Raw genomic sequence first — 25,492 nt, 5'->3', positions numbered from 1 at the left:
TTGGGGAGCGGGTCGGGGCCGGAAGCAGGGCCAGCATTCGAAGCTGGGCGGACACCGGAAGCGTGGCGGGGGGAGAGTCGGATACGCGGGAAGGTGTGAGGGAACCCACAGGACGCAGGAATAGCTCAGGCCAATGGGTGGTGTCCCCACTTTTGGCGCGCTCTCGTGTGGGATTGCTCTTCGGGTCTGAAACTGTTCATCTGGAGTCTGTTTCTGTGACCGCCTTCTGTTTCTGTCTGTGCCTATTTATTTGTCAGTCTAACTCGACGTCTCTGTGTCTCTGCCTTGGTGACCCATTTCTTTTTGTGTCGTAGTCTTTGTCTACGTCTCTCTTTTTTTAAATTTAAGCTATAATATTTTGAGAAAGACCTTTGCTTTACACAGCAGTAAAAAATTATGTATTGTACATGGCATGAGTATGTGACCAACTCTTTGCGACACCAGTGACTACTGTAGCCCGCCATGCTCCGTCCTTGTAATTTTTCAGGCAAGAATACTGGAGTGGGTTGCCATTTCCTACTCCAGGTGTCTACGTCTATCTCTTAAGTGTCTCTGTTCTTCTATATCCATGCTTGGGCTCTTGTGTGCCCCGGTGGTACTTGGGGGCCTCAGGAGCTGGGAGAACCGCAGGGCGCGGCGGGCGCTTTGAGCCCGAGTTTCGGCGCCAGCAACAGGGCTGGGGGTGCAGGTCTGCCTTGGTGCGCGCGTGTCGGCCCAGTTACCGAGACTCCTCCAAGGAGAGAGCCGAGATTAGTGCGGAAACTCGGGCTCAAAGCGCGCGCTGCGCGCTGCGGTTCTCCTAGCCCCAGAGGCCCGCGCGCTGCGCTAGCAGTGTAGGAGGAATGAATGACGGCGTCGCGGGGGGGCGCGCTGGCTGCAGGTGACGCGGGGAAGCCCGGAGCGCCTGAGGACGCGACGCGCGCCGGTGAGTCCGGAGGTAGAAGGGGAGGGATAGAGGGCGTCTCCGCCCTGGGTGCTGGGGATCACGTGACAGTTCTCGTCGCACCGAAGACCACGCATCCTCTTCTCTCCCTCCTCTGGCCGTCAGCGGCGGCGTCACCTGCTTGCTGGCGGGCTGGGGCTCTGGCGCAATCTCTGGCCTTGGGGGAGGGAGGTGTCGCACATTCGGTGACAGTGACGACAGCGCTGATAAGGATAATAATCATCCGAATAATAATCATTAAGTCCATACTCAAGGCGAAGGGTTCTCTACCGTCGCCGAAGCCCATTTCCTCTCCCTCTAAATCACATAGCTGGTGAGGCGCCTAGTGCTGGGTCTTCTTCCTCCAACAATTGTTAGTTGCAAGGACACAAAGGCGAATGCCATCATGGCTGCTCTAGGACGAGGCTCGGGAGTGCCAGAATTGCCTCTGTACAGCCTCACTCAAGACCAAAGACCTGAATGAAATTAAAGTTGTTCAGTCGTGTCCTACTATTTGTGACCCCTATAGTCCATGGAGGAGAAGGCAATGGCACCCCACTCCAGTACTCTTGCCTGGAAAATCCCATGGACCGAGGAGCCTGGAAGGCTGCAGTCCATGGGGTCGCTAGAGTCGGACACGACTGAGCGACTTCACTTTCACTTTTCACTTTCACGCATTGGAGAAGGAAATGGCAACCCACTCCAGTGTTCTTGCCTGGAGAATCCCAGGGACGGGGGAGCCTGGTGAGAGCTTCCCTGGTGGCTCAGAAGGTAAAGCGTCTGCCTGCAAAGCGGGTTCGATTCCTGGGTCGGGAAGATCCCCTGGAGAAGGAAATGGCAATCCACTCCAGTACTCTTGCCTGGAAAATCCCATGGACGGAGGAGCCTGATAGGCTACAGTCCATGGGGTCGCAAAGAGTCAGACACGACTGAGCGACTTCACTTTCATAGTCCATGGGATTCTCCAGACCAGAATACTGGAGTGGGTAGACTCACTTCTCCAGGGATCTTCCCAACCTAGGGATTGAACCCAGGCCTCCCGCATTGCTGGTGGATTCTTTACCAGCTGAACCACCAGGGAAGCCACCTGTACAGCCTCACTCAAGACCAAAGACCAAAGGCCTGTCCCTATCAAACCCTCCTCTGCTGTGTCCTGGTCTCTGGGATGAGGGCTGGAGCTGGAGGTGGAAGCCCTGTTGGGTGAGCAGAGTTTCCAGACCTGGAAGGACAGGAGAAGCTGGAGCTCAGGGTTACTAGGGGAGAGGCCAAAGAATTCCATCCCTACTGGAGGTTGTTCAGCCCTGGGTTCCAATCCAAGCTCTACCACTTCCTATGTGACCTTGACCAAATAGTTTTCTAATTGACCCCACAATTATTTTTTTTAAATTAGTGAATTGGTACTCGTAACATTTTAGGGAGATATGGAAAATCACACAAAATCTTTCATATATACCATTCCAATCTTTTTCTCATGTATTTGCATAACATGCATACATACTTCTCTGAGCCTCCATGTTCTAGTGTGAAGCCTAGAGATGATAGAACCTACACTAACAGTTTTGTAGAAGAACTTGTTTTAAGGTGAAGTGACTTGTCTCAGGAGGTAATGCACTGCCCCTACCAAAAGTGATCAAGGGCCCATCTGGGTTCTTGCTAAGAATAAGATGAGAGCACTGGGTGGGGAATTGAAATATTTCTGGTTTCTCCTCTCAGAATGAGAGAGAATGGAGGAATAGCAATTTTGGAGTTTATTTGGTTAGTTCCTTCTTAAATAATCTTACTTCTGTAAGACATATGCTGCATTGTGATTATGGCAAAAGACATAAGTGCAAAATTGTAAAGATATAGTAATACGTGATTCAGCTATGTTGTGAAAATTTGGAGTGAGTTCATTTTTTTTTATAATTTTATTTATTTATGGCTGCACTGGATCTTCACTGCTGTGCATGGGCTTTCTCTAGTGGTTACTCTCTAGTTCTGTTGCGTGGACTTTTCATTGTGGTAGCTTCTCTTGTTGCAGAGCACTAACTCTAGGCACAGGGGCTTCGTCAGTAGTTGTGGCACTTCTCAGCATGTAGAATCTTCCCAGAGCAGGAATTGAACCCGTGTCCCTTGCATTGGCAGGCGGATTTGTTAACTAATGGACCACTTGGGAAGTCCAGAGTGAGTTCTTTAAATTATGATACTCTACTTAAATTCTGATGTTCTGCATCCCTGTCCATGAGATGAAGATTCATTTTCACAGGTAAAGTGAAGTAAAGTTTGTTTGGATTGTTCTGACAATGCATTGAATTTCTTTTGAAAGCCCCTCAAAACCTACTAGTGGGGAATCCATACGTTCTCAGCAGAATAATATGCCTTTCAACAGTTGCGTATTAATGACACTTTTATTCAAGCGGAAACTGTAGGCCTGTGTAGTGAGGTGGACAGGGTCTCCCCTAAAACTTATGTCTACCTGCAACCTCGGAATAGACCTTATTTGAAAATAGGGTCTTTGCAGATGTTAATTAGTTAAATTAAGCTAAGGTCATACTAGATTAGGGTGCAGCCTTACTGGTGTCTTTGTAAGAAGATGACAAATGCACAAGACATATACACGCTTGGGAAGGCCTTGTGAGGAAGCAGAGATAGGACTGGTGTGGCTGCAAGCCAAGGAACACCTAGCATTGCTAGGAGCCACAAGAAGATGTAAGAGGCAAGGAAGGATTCTTCCTTAGGGCTTACTGAGGGAGCATGGCCCTGCCTAGATTTTGGACTTCTCACCTCCGGAACTGTGAGAGAGTAAGTTTCTGTTTTTCTTTTTAGTGTTTTTTTTTGTTGTTGTTGTTCTTTGTTTGTTTTCTGGCTGCACCCCAAGGCATTAGTTCCTTGACCAGGGATCAAACTTGCTCCTCCTAAAGTGGAAGCAGTGTCCTAACCATTGAACTGCCAGAAAATTATAAGTTAAGTTTGTAAGTTACAAGTTTCTGTTTTAAGCCATCCAGTTTGTGGTACTTTGTTACAGCAGTCCTATGAAACAAATACAATGTTACAAGTATTTCAGGGGTCATCCTTTTACATCTCTCATGATCATGTCTCTCCTTCCTTAAGCTCTCTGGGGACCCTTTGCTCTCACCCTGTCCCTCAAAGAAAGCCTATACCACGAAGGTATTTCTGGGATTCTTCTTTTTAGCAGAGGCTGATAAATCACAAAAAAGAATGAAGCAGATCTGTGTGGATTGACATGGTAAGATCTTTAAGACCTGTCAAAATATCACCAAATAACAAGTGTAGAGTGTGATTTCACATGTGTGAAAAAGTATACACACATACCTATGCACACTTACACACACATACACAGTGTATTTAGATAAGTAAGTACATGTAAAAGAAAGAAATACATACCAAACTGCTGCTGCTGCTACTTCTAAGTCACTTCAGTCGTGTCTGACTCTGTGCGACCCCATAGACGGCAGCCCACCAGGCTCCCCCATCCCTGGGATTCTCCAGGCAAGAACACTGAGTGGGTTGCCATTTCCTTCTCCAACGCGTGAAAGTGAAGTCGCTCAGTCGTGTCCGACTCTTAGTGACCCCATGGACTTCAGCCTACCAGGCTCCTCCATCCATGGGATTTTCCAGGCAAGAGTACGGGAGTGGGGTGCCGTTGCCTTCTCCACCAAACTGCTAATAATGGTTATCTCTGAGAATGGTACAGGGATCCTGGCAGAATGAACTTCATCTTTTATTCTATATACTTCTGGAGTATATTACATTTGCAATAAAGAGTTTTAGTGATTTTTTTTTTAAAAAACTTTTGAAACCAATGGTATAGTCCATTTATCAAACATCACACTCTGACCTGAAACAAATCAGTTGACTTAAAAAGAGATTCATGGTTAAGAGCATGGAGTTTAGATTCAAAGCAAGAATCTTCCTTCTCCTTGATGTGTGACCTTTTTAGGTATGTTATTAAGTTTCTCCCATCTGAACAATGATATTGGTAGACTCTATCTTACTGAGTCATCATGAGGATTGAGTAAGTTAACATTCATAAAGTGCTTTGGTAGTGCTAGATAATAGAATTGTTAGCTCTTATGCAGAAAAGCATAAAGAAGTTAAAAGTAACCTCATTATTAGATACATTGATTAACATTTTGTTGCATGTCCTTTCAATCTTTTCTTTAACCTATGCTTTTATACTTTTTTGCTTCACAAAAATGAGATTTTATAATTATTTTTCTCTCCCACTTAACTCTATATGGAGACCATTTCCTGATAGTATTAACTCTTTTCCATCATTTGTAAATGATGGAATGTTTGGATGTGTGTATGTATGTTTGATTTATTTAACAAGACCTCTACCTTTGGACATTGAATCCCCTCCCATTTTGTTATTATAGATGGTGCTGAGATGAACATATGGTATAGGAGAAAAATGGCCCAAATATTTTGTAGCTCTTCCAATCAAGAAGTAGACTCTTCTTCTCCATCCCTAAATCTGGGCGTGATCATTTGACTTGCTTTTCTCAGTGGGGACCTTGGCAAATTTGATGCCAGTAGAGTCTTGAAAAGTGTTTATGTACTGGAGCTTGCACGTTTTTGGTTGCTAGGAATTCTCATACCACCATATGAAGAAGCCTGGGCTAGCCTGGTGAAGGAGAGACCACATAGAGACTGGGCCCAGTCATCTCAGCTGAGGCCCAAACATGTAAATGAGGTCATTCAGCTAGGCCATTCAGCTCCTGGTGAGCTGACCCAGACCTGAAGAACCACGCAATCAACCTACTGAACATGAAAAGTAATAAATGTTTGCTATTTTAATCCATTAAGTTTGGGCAGTCTGTTATTCATTCAAAGCTAATTGATACAAACATGCTATAGATAACATGCTTATTCCTAGAACAATTTCCTAGAATTCGACTTTCTAGGTAAAAAATTATGTACACATACCTGTTGATTCATATTGCCAAAAAGACTGTGTCAGTTTATAAGCCACCAGCAATATATGAAGATGCTCACTTTCCCCGTCTTTGTCAACATTGAGTACTAATGTGTATGTTATCTTCATGACTATATGGTTCTTATAAGTTAACACATAAAACATTTTCCATTCCTTCTCAATTCACAATCAATTTAGAGAAAAACTGACCTCATAAAATTAAACTTATAGGAAAATAAGAGCAGAAAATAGAAAAATAATAGAATGAGAGAATAAAACAGAGTCAAATATTATAAACACAGAGGAAGTAAAATAGAGTTATATAAAATAGAAGAATCTCCAAGCCTATGATACATAAGGTACTTAACATGTAGTCAGGAATAGTTGTGAATCTGATAAACTATCTGGGTTATGAAAGAGGCATGGAAAGGAAATATCCATTTAGGCCAAACCTAGTGAAACTGGAAATACTGTATGTAGAGGTACCAGCCTCTTTCTTATGTGGTTGCATTTAATTTTCACAGCAATACACTGAGTAGAAACGATCCCACCTTGAAGAAGAAGAATGAAAGTTCAGAGCTTTCAAATAAAGATTATATACCTGATAAAGAATGGAGCCCAGATTTGAATCCAGGTCTGTTTGGCTTGAAAACTATGTGCTTCCTCTTATTCATCCAGAGAAGATGTAGCAGAAGACTAGCAACTAATGTTGGGAGGAAGTATGTCCTCCTTTTGATTCATATTGCCAAACTGCTCTCCAAAGAGGAGTCAGATTGCCTGGCTTTGAATTTGAATTTCAGCTCTACTACTCACTAGCTGTGTATCTCAGCCTCTCTATGCCTCGGTTTCCTCACCTACAAAATGGCTTCATAAGCTTCATAAGCCATTTTGTGTGCCATGAAGATAAATGAGTGTGTTGATGTAAAAATACCTGGAACAGTGGCTGGCCATGGCACAGTGCTATATAAGCTTGCTACTTACAGTATGGTATTACAACAGCCATAGGACTATTTCTATGAGTCTGTTGCTGGAAAGTCCTTATAAAGAAGTTTGCTTCTACTCACATGGCCATGTCATGGTGGGATTTTCTATATGACAGGACTGACCCTGTGGCCATGTTTCCCTCCATCCAGGCTTGGGGGAAGTGGGAGAGGTCAGCAATGTGATGCCACATAGTCAACTTATTGAACATAAACTCCAGAGACTTGTCCCGTGTGGACAGGAGAAGGTTGTGCTGCTGCAGACCACAGTGCGGCTGGATGAGAAAGTTCCTTACTCAGGGAACCCTTGATTAACCTAGAACCCATGTTCCCATCTGGGAAACAGAACAGGCTTCCTCCAGCCATACAATTCTCATTTCCACCTATAGGATTTTAATAATAACTACACCAACAATAACAATAGCAGCGAGAGTACCCTTTATGTGCCAGAAATTGTCCTAAGAATTTTACAAGTATTGTTTCATTTAATTCTCACCACCATCCTTTGAAATAGGTACTATTCTTATTTCCATTTTACCAGAGAGGAAATTGAGCCTGGATCCAGAATCTTTCATCCTAACTATGACACTGTACTGCCTCTTATTTGAGAACATGCAGTTTTGGGGTGAAAAATGCCAAAAGAAAGAAATCCAGCAGTTTCTCAGTCATACATCATTTACCCTTTCTCAGCCACAAGAGCATTTCAAAATTGTTAGAGATGCTCACAGCAAGATGTTTGAGAACTGAGGTTAGAGTCAAGACACGGGTGTGGATTTGCTGCCATTCCAAGCCTTCTCAGGTCAAATCCGAGAGAGGTGGGATGAGGATGAGGCACTTTTAAAAAATTTGTGTTTTTTTTTTTAAAAAAAACGACCAGACACTCTTCAGTGAAGCAGACTGCAACACCACCAGGCCTGATTAAGGAATGACAATATGGAAGGCAGATGGCAGATGCATAGACGCCACACTATTGCCTTTCAGTTAAATATTGCTTGGTGTTTTTTTTTTTTTTTCTTGTAAACCTCCCAAATAAAGTGGTTTGCTTTTCTCAAGTTAGAAGTGTTAGCTCGTCTTTTCTTTAAATATCTGTGCATGGCTGTTTTTTTCCCTGCCGATTTGTCACCATCTGTAACCCTCCCTTTGTGAGATGATCTGATGACAACAATTATCTTGGAGAGTAAAAGTGCAGTCTTGAAGCAGCATGTAAGGGTGGACTCAGAGGGTGCGCAGTGTGTGTATGCTGCCCAAGCAGTGTGTGTGTGTGTGTGTGTGTGTGTGTGTCCAGAACCTCAGGGCAGAACACACGTTGTCTCTGGGTGCCTGGTAAGTGTATACCTTTTGTGTGAACATGCAGTCTGTGCGTGGTGTTGTGTGTGTGTGTGTTTGTGGACCGTGTGTTGGGCTGAGTGCCTGCCTGTGTACTTTGGGTCTATGTGCTCCCTGTATAGATACAGTGCTGACACCCTGAATGTGGGTCACCTCGGGCGTGCTGCTCTGTGTGTGTTGGCTGAAGAGGGGCAGTGCGGACAGCTGGGGGAAGACGTTCCCCTGAGAGCGTAATTTCTCAAAGGTGTTTGAAGGGGAAGGGGAGGGCCTGCAATTTCGGGGATTGAGCAGGGTTTTCGGTCTGGGTCAAAGAAATGTAAATTAAGGGAGGCTTGCAAGAGGGTGTTGCTGGGATGCGGTGCTGACCACAAAGCGGGGAGGGAGACTCGGAGCTTCTGGAGGGCGGGTGGCTCTGGCTGGGTGCAGCTCTGTGGGGCGGGCCGCGGGAGCCAGGACCGGGCGCCCGACTGATGGCGGGGCGCGGCCGGCGCGCTCCTCCCCTCCCCCACCCCTACCCGGAGCGCCGCGCCGCGGGGGGAGGGGGGCGCCGGCAGGCGGGGGCGGTGGCGATGGCGGGCGGCGGCGGCGGGGGCCGGCCCCGGGCCGAGGCCACGGCCTGGGCGACAGCCAGCCGCCGGGAGCCCTAAGGTGCCGCCGGCCCCGACTCCAGCATGAGCGTCGCGCTGCAGGAGCTGGGCGGCGGCGGCAACGTGAGTGCGGGCCCCGGGCTCCGGGGGAGAGGACCAGGGGTGGAAGGAGCGGAGGGGCCCACGGCGTTGGGAAGCGGCTCCGGCTCGCGGACTAACTTGACGGGCGGGGGTCGGAGGGACCCAGGCTGGCTGGAGGGAAGGGGCCCCGCACTTGAGGCAGGAGGGGCCCGGCTGGGCGAGGGGCGCCGGGGCAGGGCCGTGGGCGCGCAGCCCTCTCTGCCTGACCTGGGTCGGCGCCCCGACTGTCTGGCAGATGGTGGAGTACAAACGCGCCACGCTGCGGGATGAAGACGCTCCCGAGACCCCCGTAGAGGGCGGGGCCTCCCCGGACGCCGTGGAGGTGGGCAAGGGGGTCTTCCCTGTCTCACCAGGCCCCCCAGCCCTGGCATGACGCCCGGCACACCCAGGAGCTCTCTGGGTTGCCCTGGAGGGTCACTTGCCCCCACCTCAGCTCCGTCTCTGGCCTCTGCGCTAGGACTATGGGTGAGGCGACTCTAAGCCATGACGTTGCACAAAACAGGCTCAGGGCTCAACTCAGCCTGCCTCGTTGCCCCTGTGCCCCAAGTTAACCCTGTTAGCAGTCTTTGCTCCATGGCTCTGGAAACTGCCTGGGCCTTCACCCTCCAGGAGGACTTCTGTCGTCCGGTCGCCCACCTGAAGCTTGCTACTCCAGGTCCTCCTCTGTTCCCCAGGCGGGATTCCGGAAGAGGACCAGTCGCCTCTTGGGGTTGCACACCCAGCTGGAGCTGGTCTTGGCTGGTGTCTCTCTACTGCTGGCTGCCCTGCTTCTGGGTTGCTTGGTGGCCCTGGGGGTCCAGTACCACAGAGGTAGGTACTCCCACTCCTGTCACTAGCCCTCCTAGCTGTGGGGACTCTGGAGGCTGATGGGGGGAGACCTCAGCCAGCTGTCCTCTGGCCTCCCAACCTCCCTGTTGGGAGGGAGGGCCTCATGGCCTGTCGCAAAGCATTTGCCTCTCCCAGACCAACTGACGGTCCCCTACCCTCCCCACACCCCACCCCTCATGTCCCCTGCCGCAGACCCATCCCATAGCACTTGCCTCACAGAGGCCTGCATTCGAGTGGCTGGAAAAATCCTGGAGTCCCTGGACCGTGGAGTGAGCCCCTGTGAGGACTTCTATCAGTTCTCCTGCGGAGGCTGGATTCGGAGAAACCCTCTACCTGATGGGCGTTCTCGCTGGAACACCTTCAACAGTCTCTGGGACCAGAATCAAGCCATCCTGAAGCACCTGCTTGGTGAGTGGGCCTACCAGGGAAGCGTTGTATCAGGTACGTGCTTCGTGCCAGCACAGGGCTCGGCATTTAGTAGGTACTCAATAAATGTCCAGGAATGAATAAGGGGATGACTGCCAGCCCTCCTGGGATAGGGATGCAGACACTGGGGGCTCCTGAATGGTGAAGTTGGGTTGAGGGAGCAGATCTCTGAGGACAGTGAAGGAACTCTCTGAGCACTGAAGCATCGCTGAGGGGTTGTAGACACCAGGGAATCTGTTGGGCTTCGAGATCTTTCAGAGTCTCCCTGGACAAGGGATAGGAAGCTCTGCTCTGCTGTGGTTGACAGTCTTCCCATGTCTACATTAGGAGCAGTGCCCCCTTGAGAAGACAAGGAGAGGGATCAAGCAAGGATCCGGACCCCTCTCAGCAGTTAGCATGGTTGCCATCCAGACCTGTGTTCTCTCTGACAGAAAACACCACCTTCAACTCCAGCAGTGAAGCTGAACGGAAGACGCAGCGCTTCTACCTCTCCTGCTTACAGGTGGAGCGCATCGAGGAGCTGGGTGCCCAGCCACTGCGAGACCTCATTGACAAGGTAGGCTCCTGGGGTAGGCTGTGAGTGGGGGAGCAAGACAAGCCTTGGGAGAGGATGTGGCCCCAGAGAGCTTCGGGGGCCTTGTGCCAGAGGTGCCACCATGGTCTCCACTCAGATTGGTGGCTGGAACGTTACGGGGCCCTGGGACCAGGACAACTTCATGGAGGTGCTGAAGGCAGTGGCAGGGACGTATAGGGCCACCCCCTTCTTTACTGTCTACGTCAGTGCCGACTCTAAGAGTTCCAACAGCAATATTATCCAGGTACTGGGCTGGGGAAGGGTGGAGAGGGACTTATGGACTATTTGCTGAGGCCACACTCCCTTCCCCTGTGATGGGCTGGCTGGGGTGGCCTCCCTGCACAAGAGTCCAGATTTCAGGGGGAGGGCTCACTGCTTATCTTACTGTTGCAGGTGGACCAGTCTGGGCTCTTTCTACCCTCTCGAGATTACTACCTAAACAGGACCGCCAATGAGAAAGTAAGGAGGATTCTCAGAATATCCACCCGACACCCTTGTTGAGTTGGGCTGATCCCTGTTTACTTTTCCCTTTTTTCAGGGTCAGAGTGGGGAAGGTGAGCCCATCCTGTCTCCCAGCCAACCCCCTTTCTTTTTTTTTTTTCTTTTCTTTTAATTTATTTATTTTTGGCTCCACTGTGTGGGCATGCAAGATCTTAGTTCCCCAACCAGGGACTGAACTTGTGCCCACTCCCCTCAATACCCTGACTCCCCCAACACCCCCACCCCACCCCGTGCAGTGGAAGCTCAGAGTGTTGACAACTGGACTGCCAGGGAAGTCCCCCCTTCCTCCTTCTTTCTCTCTTCATTCTCCTCTCCCTGCATTCTTCCCTCGCTCCTTTCTACCTTTTCCTTCCTCCTTTCTTCTTCTCTTCTTTCCTTTCTCTTAGTTTTCCAGGAAAACACTTATAGGTACCCATTGTGAGGTGTATACTTCAAAGCCTCTGTCACAGGATGCTTTCAGTGCAGATGGGTTCATGGGCCTGGATAGCTGAGAGCAAGGCTCACAAGAGGGGCCTCTAGGGCTCAGGCGAGATCCAGCAGCTGGAGAAGTTTTCCTCAGGAGGTTGCATTTGAGCCAGGCCCTGCAGAATATCTCGGGCTGGGTGGGGCATGCCGAGTTTAAACAAAAGTGTTAAAGAAGGAAAATCTAAGATGTGTTTGAACAACAGGAAGGGGTCCAGTTTGGCAAAGTGTAGAGCTCAAAGCAGATGAGAGGGTGGAAAGGTGGGTAGGGACTAGTTATTGAGGGGACCTGCAATGCTACACTGAGTTTACTGTATAGGCCCCAGAGAGCCACTGCATGCTCTGGGGCAAACCAGGACTGCCCCAGTGAGCAGTGCTTTGGGAAGGCAGTTTGGCTGGGTGTGAAAAGTAGATGCAAGAGAGGGAGTCTGGAGATCAGTTACTCAAAAGTGTCTGCAGTACTCCAGGCTCTGAGTCTCTGAGGACCCAAATGGAGGAAGTGGCAGAAGGAAAATCAGGAAGGGGAAGATGCAAGAGACATGCGTGTGTGCTAAGTGGCTTCAGTCATGTCTGACTCTTTGTGACCTGGTGGACTGTAGCCCACCAGACTCCTCTATTAATGGGATTCCTGAGGCAAGAATAGTGGAGTGCGTAGCCATTTCCTTCTCTAGGGGATCTTCCCAACCAAGGGATGGAACCCTTAGTCTCCTGAATTGGCAGGCAGGTTCTTTACCACTAGTGCCACCTGGGAAGCCCCACAAGAGACATAATTAAGTCCAAGTCATGAATTGTTAATGCCTGGATGTTAGAAGAGAGGAGATGAAAGAGGAAGAGATAAAGATAGTTGAGGCTGTGTGCCAGAATGATGGTGGGATGGAGTGGTCCTTAGAGAATCTGGGGTATTTACAGGGACAGCCAGTTTCAAGCACATTGTGGGTTGGGTGTTGCTATCACAGGAAAAGACAGACTTTGAAGTTAGACCTTGATTTTAATCCCAGCTTGGCAGCTTGGTGCAAGTTGATGAAGGTCTCTGAGGCTGTTTCTTCATTTGAAAAATGGGGATCATAGCATCTACTTCATTGCGTGCTTGGGGACAGCAGGAGGGTGCAGGTATATGATTCTGTATGTGGCAGACACTCGAAGTGGGAGTTGCCTGTTTCAGCGATGTGAGTGTGAGGGAGCTGGGCACCATCTCTCTGGAGAGGTCAGCAGGCAAATATGAAAGTTGAGTGGGGTTCTGAAGAGAGTACAGGCCTGGAGGGAGCCAAAGGCTTGAGGGGCCTCTCCTTAAAAGCCTAGACAAAGGCTTAGGAGAAGTGAGAGAGAGGCAAGACTGAGACTAGAAAGAAGGAGATCCTTGTATTTCAAGAGGCGGAGGGAGGAAGAGAGACTTCTGTGGAGCAAGGCAACCAGGAAGGGCTTTGTGCTTCTTCCATTCACCCCCAAACATTACCAAGCATCCCTCAGAGAGACCCTCCACTAGCATGTGGTGAACAAGACACTGCCATTCAGTGGAGAAGGCAGGAAACAGGACACATGCAGCTGTCCTGTGAACAGTTGCTGTTAGAGGAGAAGTGTGGCAATCCGAGAGTCCTTTAACAGAGAGCCAGCCTGGTCCTAGGGTGAGGGTAGGCTGTGGAGAAGAGAGAGAGAATCTAGGCAAAGGAAACGGCTGATGCAAAAGCTCTGAGAGGGGACAGGGTATGTCTTGTTGACAGATTAGAGAGGGGAGTGGGAGGGGAGAGTGGACCAAGTCCTTCTGGACAGGTTGGTAGAGTCCTGTTATACATAAACACTATGGGTCAAGTTTAGCATTGATCCCAAAAGAAATGGAAAGAGAATCTCAAAAGTGGGGAGTGGTGTGGAACAGATTTGTGGTTTTCATGTCACCTGAGTCAGGGGAGGAAGGAATTTTGAGAATTCAGGAGAGAACCACATGGTCGACTCAGCTTTTAGTGTGTTACCAGTTTTCTTGAGTAGGAAGTCTGTGATTACATCTCGGGGAAGCTGCAGCGCCAGAGGTTTCTTATCCTATCTTATCTGCAGAGTTCAGGAAAGTCACAAAAGTAAGTCTTGGGACTTCCCTGGTGATCCAGTGTTTAGGACTCCATGCTTCCAATGCCAGTGGCCCAGATAAGATCTTGAAAGCTGCATGGTGTAGCCAATAAATAAATAAAGTAAGTCTTAAGCAGAAAGTAAGGAGGTAGGGAGAGAGGGGTGAGTTGGGGAGGGGTTGGCAAGATCACTGGTTGAACCAAACATCCCCCTTAGTAGCTGGGATGACTGGAATTGGTACTCAGACTTCTTCTGACATCAGCAGCAAGGAAGAGGGGAGGTGGGAAAAGGGAGATACTTCGAAGTGCAGAGAATGGAAGAAGAGATGGCCTTTGGCAGTTAAAGGAGCCCAGGGTGGGGCAAAAGTGAAAGTGGTCCCTGGGAGGTCCATAGGAAGTCAGTGCTGAGCAGGGCTGAGGGTCTGTGTACAGGATTTCATCCATCAGTCAACAATATTTATTGAGCACCTACGATGTGCTAGATGCTGTGCTAGAGCCTGAGAACACAGTGGAGAACAGAGCACACAGCCCCTGCTCCTGTGCAGCTCAAGTGGCAGCAGGGGCTAGGCGACATGAGTTTGTTCTGAGCCCAGGCAGTGCTGGGGCTGTGGCCCTGGAGTCATGGAGCCTGGGCCACATTTGGACTCTGCCATCTGCTTGTTGATGGTATGAATCAAGAAGTCATGTTGTCTGTAAAACGGAACCTAGTACTCACTTTATGGGGTTGCCTGGGCTCTGGTGGCAGGGGAGGTGGGAGATATATGTAAAGCCCCAGCAGAGAATTTGATACATGTACATACATGGAGTCACTACATATTTTTTCTCTGTGTTTTTTTCCCCCTTCGAGGCCAGAAGGGAAGGCAGCAAGTCTGAAGTCTGGCAGGATGGGAGGTAGAAGGGAATGAAAGCCAAATGTAGACCAAATTCCTCCATGGGGCCCACCCAGCTGTTAAGTGAAGGCACATGGTCACTGATGGGCTGGGAAAAGTAGAAGGGCTTCAGGAAATGAGAAGGGCAGAGGGATATGGGAAGCAGGGCCACCCACTGGACAGAGCCTATTCTGTGCTAGGCCCTTTTCCAGGCCTTTGGGATACAGTGGGAAATACTCCTCTGTAACCTGGAATGGTGCTCTCCTGGAATTTACCTTTTCCTTGGGTAAACAGATGATGAGCAAGGGCACAAATAAATAAAAAAAGATCCTAGCAGATGGTGATAAGCAGTATGGCAGAAATGATGAGGGTCATCTCAGAGAGCTTATTTGAGGAAGATCCACAGAAGAAACGGTGAGCAGGGGCAGCAGCTGGAACAGTCCTCTTGGCCTGCAGGACTTGTTGCTGGGCTCTGAGGACGACTTGGGGCCCCGACAGGTGCTTACTGCCTACCTGGACTACATGGAGGAGCTGGGGATGCTGCTGGGTGGACAGCCAACCTCCACTCGGGAGCAGATGCGGCAGGTGCTGGAGCTGGAGATACAACTGGCCAACATCACGGTGCCCCAGGACCAGCGGCGGGATGAGGAGAAGATCTACCACAAGATGAGCATCGCGGAGCTGCAGGTGGGGCAGGCAAGGAACTGACACCACTGGAAGGGGTCAGCCCCCAGCCCAGGCCACCCAGCTCCCCTTTGTGCTGTCTACCTGAGACAGACAGTCCTCTCCTTGTTTCCCTGCTGTTTCTGAGCTTCCCGGCTGTACCATTGCTATCCTGGAAAGAAAAATAGTGTCCATTTTAGGGCACCCCCACTGGGCCATCCTTTGGTCCCTTTTATGTTGCCTGGGGTTGCATAGAGGGATTATGTTAAAAATCTGTAACAACTTGTACAAGATGCCCACAAAACAGTCAGAAGAGAAATGGAAGCATCCCCTGGAAGGCCCTTACTGCACCAGGTATCAACCTCTTAGTCTTTGGATTATGGACAAGTTGGGTAAGGGGGGTTCTGGAGGAGAGGCCAGGTATGTAGGGACCCTGCATGGTGTCTGGGGAGTTGATCCAACTGTTTGAAAAATATTTGAAAATCTGTAGCCCAACTAACGGAGAAGGCAATGGCAACCCACTCCAGTACTCTTGCCTGGAAAATCTCATGGACGGAGGAGCCTGGTAGGCTGCAGTCCATGGGGTCGCTAAGAGTCAGGCACGACTAAGTGACTTCACTTTCACTTTTCACTTTCATGCATTGGAGAAGGAAATGGCAACCCACTCCAGTATTCTTGCCTGGAGAATCCCAGGGACAGAGGAGCCTAGTGGGCTGCCGTCTATGGGGTCGCACAGAGTCGCACACGACTGAAGTGACTTAGCAGCAGCAGCAGCCCAACTAAATATCAGAGATGGTTGTTTTCCATGTATAGTAAGTGACAGGGTTCCCAGATTGAAGCACACTTAGGCCTAAAAATGGGTTTACTTTAGGAAGAGGCCATCAAGCAGCTGGTAGCTGTTACTGTGGTGATGGAAAGGGCTCCCAGCTCCAGTGTACCAGTAGGGGAGGGGTCTGCCGAAAGCCAAGGGGCAGGGAGGCTTGAGACTTTTTGCTCACAGGCCCTGGCACCCTCCATGGATTGGCTGGAGTTTCTGTCCTTCTTGCTGTCACCGCTGGAGCTGGGTGATTCTGAGCCTGTGGTGGTGTATGGGACGGATTATTTGCAGCAGGTGTCGGAACTCATCAACCGCACAGAGCCAAGGTTGCGGGGAGCCCACAGTGTCTGGGGTGGGGTTCAGGGCTCTGTGCAGGCTATTCTCCTAGGCTGGGGCTTCAGGGGGCCCACTGTGGTCTCTGTTCCCATACCTTGCTCCACCCCAACTTTTACAGGCAGGTGTGTGGTCCCAGGATCAGAGAGGGATTCTGGGAGAACGCCCATGAATGACTCTAAGGGATTCCTGTTATCTGCATGTTGGTAGAGCTGGTTTTGTGGGGGTGGAAATGGTTCCTGCCTTTATCTTATGTTCTGGTCACTTATATACCAGTGTCCTGAACAATTATCTGATCTGGAACCTGGTACAGAAGACAACTTCAAGCCTGGACCACCGCTTTGAGTCTGCACAAGAAAAGCTGCTGGAGACCCTCTATGGCACCAAGAGGGTGGGTTTTCTAACTCTGCTCTCACCTTCCAATCCAGTCAGGCTGATGCTTCACAGCCCCTGTGTGTCAGATACCATTTAATTTACATGTGGAGCACATGACTGAGATTCAAGCTAACTTAGCTTCCAGTCCAAACTCCTCCATTTTTTGGCCCATGGGACCTTGAGCATATCTCCACCACCATTTTGTCTCTTCATTTCTGGGTTGGAGAAACAGAAACTTCTTGTGGGGTTGTTATGAGGACTGAATTCACATAAGTGAAGTACTTACCAGTACACGCTATGTGTAGGCACTCAACTTTGATAATGAGAGTGAAGAAGAAAATGAATAAGTGCCGTTCTCAGTTTCAAGAAGCCCTGTTAAGTGGGGGAAGGAGATACATAAACACACATTATATTCTGAGGTGCTCACGCTGAATGAAAGACCTTCTTTGTGATGTAGGACAGAGGTGGGGTAGCACGTTTTACCTGGGCGTGGAGTAATGGAAGGGAGAAGGGCATTCCGGGCTGAAGGAGTAGGATGTGCAGATCCCAGAGGCCAGGAGGAGTGTGGTGGTGTTGCCTGTGTTCTGGCATGACTTTGAGGAGAGGGCACCCGAGAGGCTGAGGCTGGTGAGGCTGGCCTGGGGTGATCCATAGAGGGACCTGAATGCTGTGCCTAGGGAGCCTGGCCTTTCTTTCAGGGATGGAGAACCTGGGACAGTTTTAAGCAGGGGTGTAACTGGTTGGATTTATATATTAGGTCATCTTTCTGCAGCTAAATGGAAGACAGATGGTGGGGAGTGACAGGGGAGGGGGATGAGAATGGAGTTGGACTGTCTAGTTAGGAGGCCACTGAAATCTTCAGACAAGAGATGATAGTGTTATAGGGCAGGGAAGTGGCAAAGGGTGGATGGAGGAGATGATTAAGAAGCAGAGTTATTAGAATCTGGTGATAGACTGAATGTGGAGCTCGGGAGATGCAGGAACCTGTGACTTCCAGGTTTCTGGCATGTGGGACTGACTGGATGTAAGACTGAGATGTACAGCTGGGTAAGAAACATCTGGACCCCAGTGGGCCTCTGAGAAATCAAGAGGAGGAGAGTGCTGAGAACAGAGTGGGCAGCGTACATGTGCCTCCTGAGGTTTCACTGCTGGGGTTCGCATGCTTTGCAGTGTTGCTCTTCATTTTCCCTGGAGTCTGAGGGAGAGATGGCACCCCAAACCCAGGGCTCTGATGTGCGGAGCTGAGAGGGGCTGGCCCCAGAGACAGAGAAAGACCCTCAGACTGGAGGACAGAGCCATCTCTAGGGACCCGCTCTTTCCCCTTCCAGTCCTGTACACCGAGGTGGCAGACCTGCATCTCCAACACCGACGACGCTCTTGGCTTTGCTCTGGGCTCCCTCTTTGTGAAGGCCACATTTGATCGGCAGAGCAAGGAAATTGTGAGTCTTCAAGGTCCTTCCAACACTACCCTTCATTTTAGTTAAAATTCACTGCCTCTATTTGTATGTACATAAAGGGAAAAAAGGCTTCCCAGGTGGCTCAGTGATAAAGAATCTACCTGCCAATACAGGAGATGCAGGTTTGATCCGTGGGTCAGAAAGATCCCCTGGCGAAGGAAGTAGCAATCTACTCCATTATTCTTGCTTGAGAAATCCCATGCACAGAGGAGTCTGGCGGGTGTCCATGAGATCACAAAGAGTTGGATACGACTTCAGGACTAAACAACAACAGGGAAAAAACTGGGAGGGAATTTATGGTGATTACTTTCGGTGGTTGGGGTTATGAGGGATTTTTTTTTTCTTTTATAAGTTTTCTGTATTTTCCAAGTTTTCTACAATGAGTTATGTTACCTATATAATTAGAAAAATAATATTTATTTATTTATAAGGAGATGATGTTTGTGCTTCAGATACTACCTACAAGGATGTAAGTGGCAGTGTTGCTTATAATAGGCAAAAATGTATCCTTTGTCCCTGGTCCACCCTAGTGCCCCATCCCTGTTCTTCCAGATTCTTGAAATAAGGCTGAGCATCTGGAGAGGGTGAAAAAGAAACATGATTTGTCTTTTATTACCTACAAAGATGTAAGTGGCAGTGTTTATAATAGGCAAAAATGACAGCAGCTTAAATGTCCAATATAGAGGACAGGAAGAACAAATTGTGACTAGGGTGGATTATAAGGCAGCATTAAACTGATGATTGTTAAGTGAAAAAAAAGGTTTTTTATATATATATATATGTTGCACAACATAATTCTATATTATATATGAATATCCCATCAGGGAAAGACATTAGAAATAGGTAATCAAAATGTTAGAGTTATCTCTGAGTGATAGGATTGTTTTGTTTTTTTTTTGGCCGTGCCGTGTCACGCAGGACGACCAGGGATCAAAACCTTGCCCTCTGCATTGGGAGTCCAGAGTCTTAACCACTTAGGCTGCCAGAGAAGTCCCTGAGGGATAGGGTTTTTAAATGATCTATTTTCTTCGACTCCTTTCAGTTTTCCAGTTTTCTGCTATTAATGCCTGCCTTTTATAATCAGATAAAAATCAAAGCACTATATTAAATTATAATGTTAATTCAGTTAACTTATTAGTTTTTTTGATTCTTTTGGAAAAAAACCATGACAGTCCCAGTGCTTTCACGAATCACGTGTCTTTCTCATCCTCTCCGGATGCTCAACCTTATTTCAAGAGTCTGGAAGGACAGGAATGGGGCACCAGGGTGGATAGGGACAAGGATGCATTAATGTGTGTGGGAGGCTGACTTGTACACCCTCCCTCCCAGGCAGAGGGGATGATCAGCGAGATCCGAGCCGCCTTTGAGGAGGCTCTGGGACACTTGGTTTGGATGGACGAGAAGACCCGCCAGGCAGCCAAGGAGAAAGTGAGCAGTGGCCAGGGTTGGGGCGCCATCTGGAGGTGAGGATGGAGAATACAGTTTTGGGGGGGGCCTGGGGAGGGAAATCCTTAACCTGGTCTCTTCAGGCAGATGCCATCTATGAAATGATTGGTTTCCCGGACTTCATCCTGGAGCCCAAAGAGCTGGATGATGTTTATGATGGGGTGAGTACCTGCCTGTGAGTACTGAACCTTAGCTCTGTGGAGGTGGGGTGGGGCATAGGGCTCAAGCACTGCAAGGGCAAGAGGTGCTTGCTGGTTCCTTTCAGAGGCAAATGCTGGCTCTGTGCCAGGCTGCAGGCTGGACAGCAGCAGAATGCAGTGTTTACAAATAGAGTTTTGCAGTCAAACCTGTTTCTACCCAACTGTAACCTTGGACAAGTTACATAACCTCTCTGGGCCTCAGTTTCTTCATCTGTAAAAGGGGGTCCTGTTAGCACCTACCTGATAAGATTGTTGTGATAATCAAAGGAGACAGTATATAAAAAAATAAAGTACCTGCAAAATAATATTGACAAGTTATTATTTGTTAGCTATTTTACACCCATTTTACAGCTGAAGAAACTGACGCTCAGAAAGCTGCTAACTAGTAGCCAAACTGGGACTATTACCTTCTCTAATGTGTTCTCTCGCTTGTTTTCTACTTCTGACCATTCCCATAGTATGAAGTATCTGAAGATTCCTTCTTCCAGAACATGTTGAATTTGTACAACTTCTCTGCTAAAGTGATGGCTGACCAGCTCCGCAAGCCTCCTAGCCGAGACCAGTAAGAATGGGAGCTGCCGACGCTTGGGGCAGCAGGAGAGGCGGGGGAAGTTTTCAGAGTAGACAGAGGGGGATGGCAAGATGGATCCCAAATGAGGCACCAGGTTCTGGTAGGATGTAGGTCAGGCTGCTGGACATCAGGAGAGTCAGGCTCCATCTCAGCTTCTCCCTCCCCCAGGTGGAGCATGACCCCGCAGACAGTGAACGCCTACTACCTTCCAACCAAGAATGAAATCGTCTTCCCTGCTGGCATCCTGCAGGCCCCCTTCTACACTTGCAACCACCCCAAGTGTGTCTGAGGCAGGAGGGACTGGGTGCTGGGGCCTGGGCCTGCGGGTGAGCTGGGAGCAGGGCTGGAGGTGAGATCGAGGTGTCCCTCCATCACGCCCTCACTCAACATTCCTCACCTCCCAGGGCCCTGAACTTCGGTGGCATTGGTGTGGTGATGGGCCACGAGTTGACACATGCCTTTGATGACCAAGGTAGAGGTCCACGCAATTGTGTCCTCCAGCCTAGAATTGCTCATGGCTCCTATAAAACCTTGAGATGTTGGGAGCAGGCCCCATGGACCCTAGCTGGGAGGGGGGGTGTGCAGGGGGAGGGGTCTGTGGATGAGAGGCGATGGGGGCACTGGTGCCCCCAAGGGTTGAGTTCTGGTCTCAGTAGGATGTAAAGGTTTGTTTTCCTCAGGGCGAGAGTATGACAAGGAAGGGAACCTGCGGCCGTGGTGGCAGAATGAGTCGTTGGCAGCCTTCCGGAACCACACGGCCTGCATAGAGGAGCAGTACAGCCAGTACCAGGTCAACGGGGAGAAGCTCAACGGGCGCCAGACACTGGGGGAGAACATTGCTGACAATGGGGGGCTTAAGGCTGCCTACAACGTGAGTGGCCCTCTGAGGGCTAAGGCTCACCTCTTCTGGGGGTGGGGGCAGGGCAGGCCCCAACACGCTTGCCACCCGTGTTCCCAACCCCAGGCTTACAAAGCATGGCTAAGAAAGCATGGGGAGGAGCAGCAGCTGCCAGCTGTGGGACTCACCAACCACCAGCTCTTCTTTGTGGGATTTGCCCAGGTACTGTCCTTCTGAGAGGCCAGGGGTCTGCCCTTCTCCCACTACCTCCCAGGCATGTCATTAGAAGTCTGGGGCATGCAGGAAAAGGGATTGGGAAATGGGGCTGAAGTGGGAGTGTGGAAAGTGGTCTGGGAGGGCCTCATGGTCAGCCTCCTGTGGGGCCCACAAAAGCACGTGAGGAGGCCGGAGGAGGGAGGTTTCAGGAGGCTTTTGCAGATCTCAAAGGGCAGGGGGTAGGGAGCAGGATTGATCTTCATGATGCTCCTGTGAGGTGGCTGTGGAGGAGGAAGCTCGGGGACAGAGTGGCTCGTCCAGGGGTACCCAGGAAGACAGTAAGTGGCAGACTCAGCAAGGTCTCCAGGTACTTTGCACTATGGCAGGCAGTCTCCGGGGCTGGACTTCTTCCCCTCAGACATGTCCATCCTGGGCAGCCCTGTGTCCAGGCAGCTTTGAAAGGCCTTCGAGGAATTTCAGAGGGCAGGCGCCTTCTCCTCCCTTGGTGTTGATAGCAAGGCCTTGGGGCTGAGATGCTGGCTAAGCCCTCTTCTGCGTCCCGAGGCCTCCTGAGCCAAGGGGCTGGGGTGGTGGTGCCATGTGTCCCTGGGATGGCTCTGCTGCAGCTGGGGCAGGGGCCTCGCCCACACTAGACACTCTGTGTCCCCGTGTCTGTCCTGGCCTGCAGGTGTGGTGCTCGGTCCGCACACCCGAGAGCTCTCACGAGGGGCTGGTGACCGACCCCCACAGCCCTGCCCGCTTCCGCGTGCTGGGCACTCTCTCCAACTCCCGTGACTTCCTGCGGCACTTCGGCTGCCCTGTCGGCTCCCCCATGAACTCAGGGCAGCTTTGTGAGGTGTGGTAGACCTGGGTTGGGAGAGAAATGGCCAGCTCGGTTGCCGGAGCCTGGGGTATCTTGCCCAGCCAGGCTCTCTGCTCTGGGGTTGATGGAAGGCACATGCCAGCTGGGCTGTGTCCTGCCCCTCCACACCATAGGTGTGACATGAGTCCTAGTCCCTCCTCGGCCTCCACATCGTGCCTCTGCTTTGGGGGTGCCCCTGCCTCCAGCAGAGTCCCCACCATTCACTGTGATGTTCTTTGCCACCCTGCCTGGAGGAGGCCTGGGCAGGGGCCACCAGCTCCCACAAGAAGGGGTCCACCTCTTTAGGTCCCCAGCTCAGTGGGTTTGGTGGCCACAGGGCCTATTGTGCCTGCTGACCACGCAGGGCCGGACAGATGTGCCTCCCACACATCTCCCCAAGGCTTACTCACTGCTCCCTTGGGCATAGACAGAGCTCCTTTCAGCCCTGCCCCCAGTGGCGACCTTTATTCCATGTTCCTCATGCCACTGCTCCTAATACTGCTGCCCGCCCTCTCTGACGGACCCCCTGTGCTGAGCTCTTAGTGGAAGTCCAACAGCCTTTACAAACCTTCCTGTTGCCTCCCAGGGTCCCTGGGCTCAGCGGGGATGTGTGTACATGTCAGGGATGCTAGGCCCTGCATCTTGGGGTTACAAGTCTTAGGGGGTGACTGATTCTCCCTGGACCAAGCAGGAAAGCAGATAGAGTAGGAAGAGTGAAGGATAGAGTCTATTTTTACAGGAAAGGGTGTGGGGAGGGAGTGGTCTTGGCCCTGGAGGACCCTGTGCCAATAAATAGACACGCATCAGTCAGTCTGTCTCTTCCTTCAGTCCTGTTTTCATTTACTCATTCCACCAATATTTATTGAATACCTGCTGTATGCCAGGTGCTCTTCTAGGCACTCATTTATTCACTCACCAGACACAGGGGACTGAAAATTGAAACCCCAGAGAGACAAAAAGGTAGGATGAGGAGTGGCACAAAGTTGAGCCTGGCGAGTGGAGCATGTTCTCTGCTCACTGGTGGCCATGTCCCATCCCTGGCTGACCTATAGCTGGAAGGGTCTGCCGTGGCCCCCATTGATGCATGTAGCTAGGCCTGACACTGAGTCTGGGTAACAACTTGGCCAGGGTCGGCTTGGAAGGTGGGTGGCCCTTACCCTGCAGTGGAAGGCAGCCCTGGCCAAGGTAGCACTTCACTCCCTGCAGCTCGGAGCACTAGCCTCTGCTTGTGATGAGAAGACATGCGTTTCTCCACGTCCTCAAAGGCTTAGCGTTCCTGAGAGCCCCTCATCCCACCTACACATACTCATCAAGCCCTACCAGGTGCCAGGCACAGAGCCCACAGGTTTGGTGACCACAGAGCCTGCCACCCTCCAGAACAAGTGAGGGAAATGGAGTGTGCATGGAATACCTCTGTATTCCAGGCACTTCTGCTAGGAGACTCATTACTTTCTTCATTCATTCATTTATAAATTTATAGATTTATAAGTATTGGGTTGACCAAAAAAGTTTGTTTGGATTTTTTGTGACATCTTACAGAAAAACTCAAATGAACTTTTTGGTCAACCCAATATATTGATTACCAATAATGTGCCAGCACTGGTGATGCCAAGATGAAGATGATTCCTTCCCTCAGGTGACTCTTCTGTTGGTACTTTCACCTTCATGAACTCATCTGATCCTCACAGCAACATATGCTATATGTGCTCCAGTTTCCATTTTATAGATCTAACCATAATCACTTCACTGCAGTCAGAGACCTGGATTGAAATTGAAGCTCTGACAGCTATATGAGCTTCAGCCTGTCCCCTAACCTCTAAGAGTCTGTTTATCTGTAAAATGAGAACCAGAGTAAAACAGTGGAAAGGGCCCAATCTTAATTCTCTTTATAATGTAGTGTCCCCTAAAGTTTAAGTACAGGTGGGTTTATTAAATTAGGAAGGGTAAGAGTGAAGTTTTGTTAATGATTGATGGGTTCCTGGTCACGTGTCCTGCATGCTGTATCCTGTCCCAACATCAGACTGTCCCCATAAAGAGCTGTCTCTATCAAGTGACTTGGATATATGGCTGCCCGCCAAGGGAAGGAAATCGCTGGCTCCTTGGGGAAAGTGGGCTTGGGAACTCTTAATATCAAGGGAAAGCATGGCTTGAGTCTCTGCTCTGAGAACACAACTCTAGGAGGGGCGGCAGAGTGTACTGGAAAGAGGAGGGCTGTCACATCTGGAAGCCTGGTTCTGGCTCCAGCTCTGCCACCTGCAACTGTGACGCCAGGCACGGTTTATCCCCTCTTCAGATCTCAGTGACCTTGGCAGTCTGTAAAATAAGTGGGTTGGATGAGATGATCTCAGAGGCCTAGATCAGCTTTAATGTTTCAATAAGTGGCTTCATGGGCTTAGCAAGTTCTAGAACCCAAAGAAAAGAACTGGCTTATGAAGTTTGGATGTTGCACAGAGAATGGGATTTATAATGTCAGTGTCATGATGGAGGAGAGAGGCTTGGTATCATAAAGCCTTGCCCTTCTCTTGACACTTGATTTCAAAGACCAGCTTAGAATATTGACCAGCTGGCCACTGTGGCATTAAAACTCCATATTTGCAAAAGGTCAACATGTCAAATAATGATAATAAGCAGAAGCCCTGATTTACCAAGTCTCTTTTTTGCTTCAGTCTGTACTAAACACTTTAAAAATATCACCTTGTTAAATTCCCACAGCTTACAAGGAGGTTCTATCATTGTCTCTATCTTACAAGTAGAGAAACTAAAGGAAAAAATTATATAACTCCCAATGTCAGCTAAGACACACTGCATTAAAGTCAAATTTAGAATTCAGATGCTCTTAATCACCACCAGTTAGTCCTCTAAGTCATGACAGAGTTGAGACTCAAGCATATATATCTCTTCTAGGCAATTTCATCGTGCTTCCAAGTGAGGCTGTTACCAGCAGGTACATTTCCATGGCACCCAGCTCACTCAGGCCAGATACATATGACAGCCAGGTAGCTACAGGAAACCTAAGCACATGTTGAAAGTAAGTGAGGCAGCACTGTTTGTTGAGCACTCTGCAGGTGCTTGGTTCCAGAGGCAAGGCTAGGTGAACATCAAGTGACAGATGTAACCTTCACCCTT

General features: G+C 49.6%; 1 protein-coding gene across 5 annotated transcripts in view; it reads left to right on the top strand.

Annotated features, from left to right (window-relative positions):
- Positions 1 to 23,176, top strand: part of ECE2 (endothelin converting enzyme 2) — a 32,668-nt gene extending 9,492 nt beyond the window's left edge. Inside the window, exons 1-20 of one of the 5 annotated variants that reach the window (XM_061414105.1) lie at positions 8,721 to 8,856; positions 9,110 to 9,196; positions 9,549 to 9,684; positions 9,895 to 10,110; positions 10,560 to 10,684; positions 10,800 to 10,946; positions 11,096 to 11,161; positions 15,087 to 15,275; positions 16,252 to 16,394; positions 16,678 to 16,792; positions 18,105 to 18,215; positions 19,563 to 19,661; positions 19,763 to 19,840; positions 20,338 to 20,441; positions 20,619 to 20,729; positions 20,855 to 20,922; positions 21,131 to 21,321; positions 21,415 to 21,510; positions 21,782 to 21,871; positions 22,193 to 23,176. In XM_061414105.1, coding sequence (XP_061270089.1) covers positions 8,818 to 8,856; positions 9,110 to 9,196; positions 9,549 to 9,684; positions 9,895 to 10,110; positions 10,560 to 10,684; positions 10,800 to 10,946; positions 11,096 to 11,161; positions 15,087 to 15,275; positions 16,252 to 16,394; positions 16,678 to 16,792; positions 18,105 to 18,215; positions 19,563 to 19,661; positions 19,763 to 19,840; positions 20,338 to 20,441; positions 20,619 to 20,729; positions 20,855 to 20,922; positions 21,131 to 21,321; positions 21,415 to 21,510; positions 21,782 to 21,871; positions 22,193 to 22,369 — 2,388 coding nt within the window. In that variant the 5' untranslated portion in view covers positions 8,721 to 8,817 and the 3' untranslated portion in view covers positions 22,370 to 23,176. Of the gene's footprint in view, positions 1 to 8,678; positions 8,857 to 9,109; positions 9,197 to 9,548; positions 9,685 to 9,894; positions 10,111 to 10,559; positions 10,685 to 10,799; positions 10,947 to 11,095; positions 11,162 to 15,086; positions 15,276 to 16,251; positions 16,395 to 16,677; positions 16,793 to 18,104; positions 18,216 to 19,562; positions 19,662 to 19,762; positions 19,841 to 20,337; positions 20,442 to 20,618; positions 20,730 to 20,854; positions 20,923 to 21,130; positions 21,322 to 21,414; positions 21,511 to 21,781; positions 21,872 to 22,192 lie in introns of those variants that run through there. The other 4 variants (XM_061414117.1, XM_061414109.1, XM_061414144.1 and 1 more) reach the window with 4 other exon arrangements.
- Positions 23,177 to 25,492: the final 2,316 nt, after the last annotated feature.

This window comes from Bos javanicus, chromosome 1, assembly GCF_032452875.1.
Source record: "Bos javanicus breed banteng chromosome 1, ARS-OSU_banteng_1.0, whole genome shotgun sequence".
NCBI lineage: Eukaryota > Metazoa > Chordata > Mammalia > Artiodactyla > Bovidae > Bos > Bos javanicus.
This window is presented reverse-complemented; position numbering and strand designations above follow the sequence as displayed.